The sequence below is a fragment of the Fringilla coelebs genome, assembly GCF_963513975.1.
Source record: "Fringilla coelebs genome assembly, chromosome: 8".
Lineage (NCBI taxonomy): Eukaryota > Metazoa > Chordata > Aves > Passeriformes > Fringillidae > Fringilla > Fringilla coelebs.
This window is the reverse complement of record NC_140066.1, coordinates 3,954,618-3,966,810: the sequence shown is the minus strand read 5'-3', so window position 1 is coordinate 3,966,810 and position 12,193 is coordinate 3,954,618. Positions and strand designations below refer to the sequence as shown.

Genomic DNA, 12,193 nt, shown 5'->3' with positions numbered 1-12,193 from the left:
CTATGCAGCAGTGAGTGACTGGGTGGGGGTTTAGCTGCTGGCAGGGGTCACCCACCAGTGTGTGAGCTTGGACCAGGCTTGTGCCTTCTGTCAGGAACTGGTTATTCTCCCCAAAAACACCTGAGACACTGTGCTATGGCATCCTGTGCTGCCTCCTGCTGTAGCTTTATTCCTATTTTCTCTCCTTTATTTCTCTTTAGGAATATGTTTATCCAGATGCCAGAGACAGACAGTACTTACTATTTTTCCATAAAGGAGCCAAAAAGACACGATTTGATCTAGAGAAATACAATCAACTCAAGGATGCAATTGCTCAGGTAACAAAAATTTTTCCAGAAACAAGATAAGGAAATTACTGCTTGCTAGCTGTTCATTGCTGTTAATAGACACACCTCAAGCAAGAATGAATGTATTTTAAGTTTTCAGCACATTTTCCTGTCACAGCCCCTCTGCAATCACTGAATTGGCTTTGATATTACCAGGAATAGAAGTGGAAATGTAAATCAACATGAAACCCATATCAATCTTTAAGGGCCTTTCAGAAACTGCTGGTAAATCTTGAGTTGCTTCAGACTCTTTATGCCTCAGAGGAACCTAATTCAAGATTTCTTCTCAGCTCCTACACACCAGATGGATTTAGTGAGGAATGAAGTCTTGCATCCATTCAGTTCAGGTCTTCCTGACATAGCACTTCAGTGCAGTCCTGGAAAATAATGTTCAGAAAATGTAGCTGTATTGTTTAAATCAGTGGGGGCAGATTTCTCAGACTCTGGAGACAGACACTCTTGACAGATTATCCACATTGTGGGATCTGTTCAGCGAAGGATAGAGATGTTTCCTTGTGTTTCTCAGAGGCTTATTGCAGAAGGATGGTGTGAGCAGAAAAAGCAGAGTTACCACATTATTTTTCACTGCTCACTATCATCCTTTATTCCCAGGCTCTGGAAGTGACAATGTAAGATATCCAAGGCAAGACAAACTCTACCTCTGGAGAGCAAACTCCATAAGGAAGGACCCAAAGGTCCTTCTGGGGTTTCTTATGCCATGTTGAATACAGATGCCATTGGATGGCCATATTTTCCTGGAGCTTTTCTTCTAGAATCAACCATCCCTAATAATCTAGTTGGGATGTTGGTTTGTTGGATTTTTGTTGGCTTGTTTTAAAAAATATTCCAGTGAATTTATGGGGATCCAGATCTCCCCTGCCCTATTCCTTTACGTGGCTGTGTGCAGACAAGTTCAGAGAATGGTTTTTGTAAATATGAGTTTTCAACTTTGTTTCACTGTTTGGGCAAATTTCTGCTGGACAGGGGAAAAACAAGGGAAATGTGGGAAAGCTTTTCTTTCTCTAAAGGGAAATGGTACTGGGGGAAGCTGTTTTGGGAGCTTGTGCTTTATAACATGTCTTTTACTTTTAGGCAGAATTGGACCTTAAGAGGCTTCGAGACCCACTGCAAGTTCATCTGCCCATCCAGCAAATTTCTGAAAAGGACTGATCAGCAAAGAAGCTCTGAACCCCGGCAAAAAACCTGTTCATAGCTCTTGCCTTTTTTAATTAAAGCATTGCAGGTGGAAGCTGGGACGTGGTGTGGGGGGTGGAGGGTTTTTACCTTTGATCAAGACAAAGGACTGTAAAGGGGAAAATCTCTTAAATCTGGAGATGGGACATTGTGGAATGTTAGTTCTGAAAAGGGCTTGGCAAATAGTCACATTTTAAAAACTGTCAGAATGGCGATTGTGTACAGGATTGGGGGGGTTCATGAAGAGAATGTAATGCTGGGGTGTAGGGGTGTCTTCTTCCAGCTTTGCAGGGTCTGCCTCTTGATAAGACACCAGCAGCCTGCTTAGCTTTTTAAATTTTCCTTTACCTGATTCCAATCTCTCTTTCTCTCTTGAAAAAAAACAAAAGGAGAAAAAAATAAATGAACAAAGAATCCAAGCCACCTGGAGCTCTGGCTGGTGATCAGAACTTGCACTCCACCGCCATTAACACGCACACTTCTGGTCAGACCTGGTCTCTTTTATAAAGTTACTACAAGACTGCTTTCTACTGGAAAACCGTGAGCTTCCCCTTCCCAGCCCACCCCCTGTGCTCCACTGACTTCCTCCTTTGCTTATTTGTAGCACAGATTGGTTGTAGCCCAGTGAGAGAAGGAATGAGTTTTCTTCTGGACATTTGATAATAGTTGTTTTGGATTATTCCGGAATAACTCTCGAAACTTTGCATCCCAATGCCCTTGAGCTCCTCCTAGAAATCCATGGCAACATTGCATGAGCGGTTTTTTATATTCAGTCTTAAGGCAGGAGGTTCCCCTCTTCCTACCCCCAATCTGAGAGCCACCTGGACTATGAAATTAGGGAGGCCTTAAAGGATTACAAAACTGTTGCCAGAATCATGACTCCTGCTTTAAAATGAACAGTTCTGGAACATGGAATAATGGAACTTGGTACTTGACTGCTTGTGTAATGGGATAGAAGGTTTCACATATTGTCAAAGCATTTCCCTTGCCCAGAGGCTTTTTGAGAGCCTGGGGGATCTTGCAGTGCAAGACACAGAACTGCTTTGGTTCTGTAGCACTTTCCCCTGATCTAGTAGCTTTAAGTGAACTTTGTGTCCACAGGTCAGAATTTCTTAGGAGTGGCTAATGACATCTCTGGTTCTTAGCTGAAAAGAAATAAAGGAAGGAAGGTCAACCCATTGCCCTCTCTCTTAGCCAAGGCTGGCTGCTTTCTAAGCAGATAAAACATCTCTTCACTCAAAGCGGGTCAGTCTGGTTTAGTACCCTGCTGATAAATGCTGTGGAGACAGGATGAAGGTGGGAGAAGGACACTAAGCTTTATATACAGAAAGGCTGGCTGCTTCTTTTTGATGTTTCACTACTACTCCTCACTGTGTCATGGAAAGAGGCTTCTGGGGTTTTTTTGGAGAACCATGTTTTAAAAATATAGGAAAGAAAATAATTCAGTATTAACCAGATGCCAGGTGCCTTGCAGATGTGGAAACACAGCTGGGATTGCTGCCTCTTCTCACTCAGTGGCATGTTGGACCGAATGGGTGCATGTTTCTAGTTTTGTTTTTTTTTCTTCCCTCCCCCTTCTCCTCTGTCTTTCCATTTAATTACATTGTGTGATTATTTTTTATCTGTTTTATCATGTTTGTGTGATGAGTTTTAAAAGGGAAAAAAAAGTGAACACAATCCTGTAGCTGAATCCTTGGTGTGTGTTTGGGATGAGGGAGGGAGCATGGAGAAAAGTCCTTCTTTAAAAAAAAAAAGAACAAAAAAAAAAACCTGAACATGTGTAAAATCCTGTATCATTTATGAAATATGTATAAAAGAGCAATGTACTTCTGGAACAATAAATAACTATTCAATTTTTGAATCAGTGCTCTTGAATAATGTTATTTTCCCCAGCTGAGAAGAGAATATTCCCTGTGTGGCAGCTTTTTCCTGAGTTTCCTCCATTTCTTTTCGTTTAGGTTGTGTCTTCCTGACTGACCTTACCTCACTGAGGCCGTGGTGGTGCAGATAATAGTTTTCCTGAAGAAGCCTGGATGGAGATGTGGCTGCCAGGCCTGGCTGCCTCACACAGGGATCTCAGAAGCAGTTGAGGTGGTGAGGTAGAGGTAGAGAAATTTGGTCTAGAAAGATCTTCCTTTGTTTGGCCAGCATAGTAGCAGGATAAGAATATATATGGGCAGTAATGCCCAGCAACCCAAAAGAGGTACCTGTGGTGTCAGTGTATTTCTACATGCACTCAAGTGCTGTTTTGGAGAAAAACTGGAGTGTCAGACTTCAGTTCCTTTCTTTCTGGGCCCTTGAGTGGTTTGTTTTGTCATGGTGACACGTGATTTGTTCATTACCTTTGGGAATCAGCAGTGTGCTTTGTCCTGACTTTATGGATTATTAGGATGAGATGTTTGGTGCAGGTTTCCATCGTGCCTGTGGACTGCTTAAAAAAATTACCATCCATGATTAGCTAGTTTTTGAAAAAGCCAACTCTTGTGTTTTTCAAAGGTGGAGGGGAAGGGCTGGAAGCTGTTTGTTGTCACCTCCCTTTAATCACTGCTGACAGACCTCCTTCCTCCAAGCAGCCCTTAGTCTGCTGCTGTCCCCAGGTGAGCTGCTGCCACCCTTAGGTAAATTGTTTGGCTCAGTTGCATAAGAAATCTTCCATTTTGGCATCCAGGAGAGCAGGAGACTTTGTGACATCTTAGCACCACCATCTCTGTTTTGAAAACAAGAAGATACTGTTACAAAACTGTTCCTGCACATGAATGAATGTTGTTCCAGAGATAGTGTGAGTTACAAAAGTAAGGAGGGTGGCTACACTTGTGCCTTGAAATCCACAAGCCTCCCACTCCAGTCTCAGTGCCTTGGAATGCTAACACTGAAGGGAAGGGCAGGGTTTGTTTGCTCTCCTGATCCCTTATCTCAACATCAGCACACACTCTTGCAGCAGCATTTCCCCTTTGGGAGCCAGGCAGGTGATAGATAGGGTCCTGTCCCCCTGGCAGGCTTGCAGAGCAGGCAGTGCTGCCTGAATGTTAATGTGCCACTGCATTCCTCAGCCCTGGTGAAGGAGAAGCAGCAGAAGCATTGCAGTGCTCAGGTGCTGCTTTTTCTACTGATTTTGATTAACCTCTTCTGTGAGGGAGCTTTCAAATAAATGTATGGAAGTTTGGGGGGTTTTTTACAGCTTTAGGTTAAGTGTAGTGGTCTCTTGAGGGTCTGTGTTTTTTTAGTATAGAAAGCCCAAAACTCTTAGTATCTAGGGTTTTAACATAGACCAGTCCAAAGCTTCCTGGAGAACAGCACTGAGTTCCCTTTGCCCCACCCGTGAGGCTCTGCCTTGCAGGCCCCTCCAGGGAAGCTGTTCATGGCTCCTCTTTCCTGAAGAGCAAAGAAGAAACCCTTTTTCTTTCTCCCTGGAACCCTTCCTGCCTGGCAGGCAGCAATGATGATCACTTTGCTGCAAGTTCTTAAGCTTCCATGTTGGCTTTAAGAGGGTTTGCATGATGCTCTGAAGCTGCTGTTGGCTGTCAGACCATGGCACTGAGCCAGCCATGTGAAGCTGGCCAAGCTGCCCTGTCTTTGGGCCAGTGGACCAATTTCTTTGTCCCCTGGGTTTTTTGTGTCTGGAGTTATAAAAGCAAGCTTCTTTCCTCAGTGCCCCATTGTATGGCTTCATTTTCACAGAGGAAGGAGATTTTTATATCTTAAGTATTCTTCTACTTATCCCAAGAGATGCTAATTGTTCCTTTTAAATAACCCATCAGGCTTATTTTCTTTACTGGCATTTAAAAGAATGAAAAGTAAAATCCAGTAATGAAAATTTGACTTGCAGTGTATCTAAGCCCTGAAGAAGGGGAGAACTGCTCTTAGGCTGTGCTGCTGTGGCTCTGAGGGCTCTTAGAAGATGACTTCTCTTTCTGCCCCTGACTAGTTTTGCAGTTTTTGGTGTGCTGTCTATGCCCTAATTCCTCCATCTGAAAATGGAGGAGCATAGAAAATATGCTGGGTTTGTAGGACCTGTGGAAAAACACTCTGAAACACCAAGTTGTGCATCACAGTGTTCCACTAAGGGGAAGGAAATAACTGTTCCCCATAACTGTGAGTGATATGAATGGGTTCTCAGTGTTGTACTTGTGTGGAGTTTGCTCCCATTTCACTCAGCTTGTGCTCCCTCCCTGATCTCCACAGCCCTTCCCACTGGCTCTGAGTGCTGGAACAAGCTGTTTACAGCAACAAGGCCTATCTCCAAGTCCTTGACTTCAGTGCAATCCATCTCAGCTGCCTGTCAGGGCTTATTGTGAGCGTGCATCCTCCAGTCAATCCCACACAGGGGAGCCTGTCCTGTGTGCCAGGCTCTCCTCCCTCCCTGCAGCAGGAAGTGCTGATTAGCTCTTCCTCCTGCTCCTTGTAGGCAGGTTGCAGGTTCCTGCACCTAGAGCCGTGCTTCACACACCTCCCAGGCATTGCTGTGTCCTGAGAGGTGGCTCTGACAAAACACAGACCACCTCAGCAAATGCCAAAGCATTTTTATTCACGAGTCCATTGCACACTGTAGGAGGCTTTCCAGCTCAGCCAATGCTTTGAGTTCCTTGTGTGAGGGTGGTAAAGCCCTGCAGAGATCTCTCTTCCATAAGAAGGGTGGTTGCCACCTGCAAAATGAGCATTTTTCTTGTGTTAAGAACAGACATGCACAGGCTTTGTAGCAGGTTTAGAAAATCCCTCTTAGGTACCAAAATAAAATCCCTGCCCTCTATTTTAATTTTTCCTTCCTTCTTCATATCTTTTAAACAGTACTGGTGCCTTCTTTTAAAAGATTCTAACTTGAAGCTGATTCTTTTTGGGGTGTTGGGTGCATCAGTCCTTGGGGTGCAAATGTGGAGGTTGGGGACAACATATTTGCTGGAGAGTGCAGGTCCTACAGAATGCCCTATTGGAATTGTGTCTCTCCCACAGCATCTCCTTGCAGGGAGGTTTTTTTCTTTGGATTTTTTCCCTCCATTTATCCTCTCAGGACTGTTACAGCTCACTGAGACATAGGTTGTTTGGGGGGGAATTGGAGCTATGAGTATCACCCAAATTAATTTTCAAAGAGGAGCTGCTGATAGAAGAGTTGCCTCTGGTGCTTCTTCCCAGAAATGTTTAGAGGTAGTCTGGCTGTCTTCTCCAGCTTGAGACCACTTCCTTCAGTTAGATGTTGTGGTGATTTGGAATAGTATCTTCTCTGGGAATGCTGGGGCATCTCCTGCTTTAATCCACTTTTGAGAACTTGATAGGGCCTGTAGGTGACACCTTTGAGGCTCCAATTTGCCATGCTGCTGTTCATTTCTCTGTGTTAATTGTCAGCTGTCAGTCACTTCCATGTGCCTGTCAAAACCTTGTTATAACAGGCTCATCTAGCAGCTACAAAACAAAAGCAGCTGGTGAGAGATGGTTCAGGGAGCTGTACACACCTGTGACACAAACAGAGCATTCCATTCAGGCTTGTCAGTTTTATTTTCCTGGCATCATAAGTATGAAGCAGCCTCTCAATGAAAGAGGCAAAAGAGAACTTCCAGTGGCTTGCTGTATTCTCTGTTCAATTTTAGTTTCTCTTCTGGGAATTCACATAGTCACCTCTTGAGGGTTATCTGCCTTGATAGCTTTGTGTAGTGAATCTGTTCTCTTTTCCTGTTGTTGGAAAAACCTGTCTGGTACTGCACAGCTGTCAGCACAATAGAGCCACAAGAATTTTTTTTTTTTCCTTATGGGAGTAATAACAATAATTTATTTGGAGTTTTTTTTTTTTTTGGTTGTTGTTCCTTAGAATCATTCACCACTGAAAAAAGAACTCCTGTGCTGGGGTGGAGTAGAGCAGCACATTGCACTTCACTCCCAGAGCACACCCCAACAGGGAGAGGCCATTGAGAATTTTCTGTAATGTACAGTCCCTGCAAGGCAGACAAGCACCCAACTCTCTGTGTTGTGCAAATTCATCATGTAAATAATGGAGCCACTTCTTTCCTGCTGGGATTTGAAGCTTGGTGTCATTTCTTAGGCCAGCCTGCTGCAGAAATGCAGGATGCCAAGGGAATGGGGGAATTCCCACACTTGCCTGATTGTGTGATAACTGTAGGCTCAGCTGCTCTCATTGCTGATGGAGAGCTCTTGGGGTGAGGTGAGAGGGGAAAATCCTTTCTGGGTTTGCTGTGGTTAAGAACATATTTCAGTGTGCTGCATCTAGAGCTTGTGGCTGTCACCTGTGCCTCAGCCCAGTTTGGTTTGAGCTAGTCAGGAGAGGTTCTTAGATACTCAGTTTTGCACCTAAATTTAACTCCATAACGTTGGGATTGGTTTATTTTTTCAAGACAAGAGATTTGTAAGAGCACTGCAGAAAACTGTCTTTACTTGCCTTGTTTGATAATCTTGCTGCAGTGGTCAGGTTGTGTGACCAGGAGTGGCAAGGGCCTCTGTGTAGCTGAGGAACAGCTCATTTCCCTGTGGGACTCCAGTCTTTCAGTTTGACTGATGTTCCCATTGTAGCTCTGCTCCAGGCACTCCTCTGCAATCTGTGCTCGGAAGGATCAGTGCTGCTCCTTTGGCCACTATTTCCTGCAGTTAAGGCTCCTTAGCTGGTGTTTTCTGCCTGGAGGGAGCCATGGAGTGGAACTTGTGGAAGGAGCACAGATAACAAGCACCCATCTGTGCTTCTTTTCCATCCCTTCGGGATGTCCGGGTGTCCCTGGTTAGAATTCTTCTCTGGATAAGATAGTGGAGGTGTCACTGCGGGGCAGTCAGGGCAGAAAACAATAGCAGGTCAAGTCCAAAAAACAAGATTGATCAGTGAGTACATCCCTGCTGTCAGTCAGGGGCAGAGCTACTCTGGGGAGGTCAAGGCTGGAGCTGTAGCCCACGTCCCTTCAGCTTCTTCCTCTGATAAACTTCCAGGAGAGCAATCACGCTTGCTGTTCTGGAAGCCTAGAGTCAGAAGCTCCACTGAGAGGAAGGCTGCAAGAGCCACAGCCTGTACAAGGACTTTGAAGCCTCTGTCCCTTGAGTGGTGGCTCTTCCTTGGCTCAGTGGGATGTTCCAGTACTTGTTTTTCTGTATTTGCTTTGTTGTTCAGCTCCAGCCAGTGTCTTCGATGGGTGAGTAAAGAGGCATTGCCTTATTTCTGTTTGCCATCTCTAAGGTTCATGGTGAGCCTTGGTATTCTTAGGTGAAAGACTGGAAGGTGGGAGAAATAGCCCTTTTGTTTGAAGGTGATGTGAAATTCCTTCCAGTTGGAAAGATCCTTCTGTTACAGAGGATCATGGATTATGTGAAGGCTCCCATAATGGGAGAACTCTTTTGCCAAGACACTGTGGGATTTTCCTCTCCTTTGGAGGACAGGCTCTATGAGTAGACATTATGCTACCTTTTCACCTGCTTCCTTGACAAATCTGAACTGAATTTAGTGCCATAATGTAGTGCTGCTCCCTTTATTGCCTAGTTATGCTGGAGCAGAGACCTCCAGTTGCACAATGCACCCAGGATTAATCTCTGCAGGATGGGGCACTCACCAGTGCTTGCTGGAGCCTGATTTGTCACCTGATTTGTCACCCAGTCTAGCTGCTAGCATGTCAGTCAGAGAACTAATGATAGCATCAAGCTTACAAATGGAAAAGCTTTGCTTTGTAGCTAATGCTTGTCAGCCTCAATTGCTCTGGCCACACAAGAAGCATTGAGGAGGAAAAGAATTGAGCCCAGAAAAATGAAAAGTAGTGAGCTGGAGACAGTTATTCATCTTGTGCAAATCCCCAAGCTTGTAGTCTGAGGAGAAGAGGGGAGAGGCTGATCAGTCCCTTCTCTATTTTTGTGGAATTTTTTTCTTAAAAACTCAATTTAATTAATGGAAATGAAAAAGCTGTGCTGCCAAAGACTGCTTGGTGTCTGCAGGGAGGCTGGTGTGGGGCAGCACTGGCAGTCCAAAGGTGGCTGTGAGGATGTGCAGTGTTCCAAAGAGCACTGTCTGCTTTTTCTGCTTGTTTGCTTCCCCCTCACTCCTGCCAGAAGCTCTCAAGGGAATGAAAGATGTGAGGGAATGCTACCTCAATTCCCCTGATGTGCCTTCTTCCAGCTCCCTCTGAGCTGCTGCATGTTCATCTCACTAAATTTTGCTTTTAAATTACCTCCTGGATGTTTAGGAGACAATGTAATCTCCCTAGCTGAGCGTTCCCAGAGTCTATTTCCAAAGGATATTTCATAATTACATGAAAGCTAATGAGAGTGTTGGTATTTTTAGTGCTGCCCAGCTGGGAAGCTGACAGGGCATTCCTGCTTCACCTCATTTGGCTTTTAACAACATGAAAACCTTCTCATCTCAGTCAGTGACTCACCCTAAGGCCACACCAAATCCTCTTGTGGAAACCAAGGGAATGACACTGAGGGAAGCCTGGAGGAAACTCTGTTCTACCTTTTCCTTTTGGGAGAAATCAAACCAGCTTTTGGAGGATGGGATTTACAGCACTGCTGCTGCTGTCTGTGGATAGGGACAGGCAAGCAGAGGGAGGTGAAAAGGAGAGCTCAGGAGGGAATGCCTGGTGAATCCCATCAGAGATTCCCTGCTTCTCAGGAGAACCAGGCTGGTTGTGGTGGCAGTGAATCAGCTCCTCTGCATGTCTTTGAATCGTGGCACTGGAGATCCCTCCATAACCCAGATCCACGCTCCCTGTGCCAGCTCTGCAGCACTCCTGACTCTGGCAGCTGCTCCTGCCTTTTATACTGGATTTGAGACCAAGCAAAATGTATCTGTGGCTGAGGAAGACATGAGAGATGTTATATTTGTGAGATATTTTTACAAGGTAGCACATCTGTGGGACAGATATTTACAGAGGACACAGCTAAATAAGAGTGACTTGAAGTCTATTCTCTGAAGCACTTTAGTAGCTCCCACTTTAAAGTCAGTGAAACAAACCAAAATAATGAACCAGGATCATTTGTATTTCTAACAGAAAGAGCATAGTATTCCTCCCTCACCCAAACTCCATCACATTATGCTCAAAACAGCTTTGGAACTTCAAAAAAAATGTGGAAGGTTGAGGCTGTTGCAGTCCAAGATGCATTTTGTGAGAGTGATTGGTTTTATTAGCCTAATTTTAGGAAATGGTAATCAATTTTCCCTACTCTGGGCAGTATTAGCATTCCTTTTGGTTAATGGGGAATTGCTTGTCATGGATAAGTTGTGCTTAATCAGGTATTAAATGTAAGGCAAAATGGAACCTCTGGACTTCCAGTGAGGAAGCTGCCAAATGAGGGTTAATTAGGAAGAGATTGAAAATTTAATGAACACTTTAATTCTTCATTTATGTTCTCCCTGTGGTACTCTCATATTTTAATTATTTGCAGAAGGTTCAGAAAGGCCTCTGAAAAGGGACACACTCCTTGAGCACTGCCAGGAAGTCCATGTGTTCATGTCTTGCCCCCACAAACACTCACTTCACTTTGCTCAAAAGCAGCTGATCTCCTGTGCAGAGCAGGAGGGTTTGTGGGCTTGCAAGGAACAGCTGTGTAGAGGGTTTAACGTGTTGCTCCCCAGAAGGTCTCAAGTCAGACCTTCACACCCTCTAGATTGTAAGACAATGATTGAAAAGGTTTGGCAGCTCAGCTGTGAGGGCTGGCTGTGGGTGGGTTTTAAAAGAGGCTGCATAAGCTGTTTGAGATATAGACCTTTGTTCCAAGGCTGGGAGAGTTACCAGTGACTTTAGGAGGGGTTTGCAGGTGCTCAGTTGGTCTTGACCAGAGGATTGTTGTCCTAGGCTAGATCCCAGGGTGTATTTCCTACGGCAAAATCATTACCTGGACCTCAGATTTGCTTGTATCTTGCTTTTTACCCATCAGCTAAACAGCCAGTCAGACTGTTGCATAACGTTTTAAGAGTTCTGTTAATTTACTTGTTCCTCCAAGACCTTTAAGGCAAGCTATCAGGATTTTCCACAAGGCAAGGAGTTATCCAGTATCACCTTTTCTCCCCAGGGGTGAGAACAGATCACAAGGGTTCTGTTAAGTCAAAGATGGAGGAAAAAAACCACTTTTGTAATTATCCATTGTTGTAGTGTGGTTTTATACCTTGTAATACTTTATAATAGTTTTGGTTTTGTATCCCAGTGTTTTTCCCAAATGGTTTACCCCAGAGTGTACCCCCTCCCTTCACCTGTGTAATCCTTTTCCTTTGCTGAGATCATCCCCAAATCCCCACCCTGGCTCTCTGTCAATCACTCAGCATCCCATCCCCTCCATCTAGAAGCTTCGGTCCAGGATGTGGAGTGATTACCCAGAAGCCAGGGGTCGGCCCCCCAAATGTTTCTCCATACACTGTCCTAAATGTCCCTTCCCCAGTACCCATCCCTTAGGGTCACTTACTGGTTAGTAAAATGTTATCTACTTTAGGTTTCCACCTCCCTTTAAATGTAACCTTGGCACCTCTCCCGGGGCTCTCAGCAGGCGGCCCCTGAGGTGTAGGTACTCCTGGGAGCTCCTAGAACAAACCTTGGATTAGCCTCTGCTAAGAGTCCACCCCTTCACCTTCTGCTGTGGTTCCAGTGTCTCCTCTGCTGCAGGCGATCATCCTGGCTGCCGTCTGTACCCCCGGGGCACGGGAGAGTGTCACTCCCCACCGCTGTTCACCCTATGGGGCTCAGATGGTGAACAACTCACTTTGATAT

General features: G+C 44.9%; 1 protein-coding gene across 1 annotated transcript in view; it reads left to right on the top strand.

Annotated features, from left to right (window-relative positions):
- MCU (mitochondrial calcium uniporter) overlaps window positions 1-3,381 on the top strand; it is an 82,254-nt gene extending 78,873 nt beyond the window's left edge. Inside the window, exons 7-8 of the mRNA XM_084210124.1 lie at window positions 201-317; window positions 1,419-3,381. Coding sequence (XP_084066250.1) covers window positions 201-317; window positions 1,419-1,496 — 195 coding nt within the window. The 3' untranslated portion in view covers window positions 1,497-3,381. The remainder of the gene's footprint in view (window positions 1-200; window positions 318-1,418) is intronic.
- The last annotated feature ends 8,812 nt before the right edge of the window (window positions 3,382-12,193 follow it).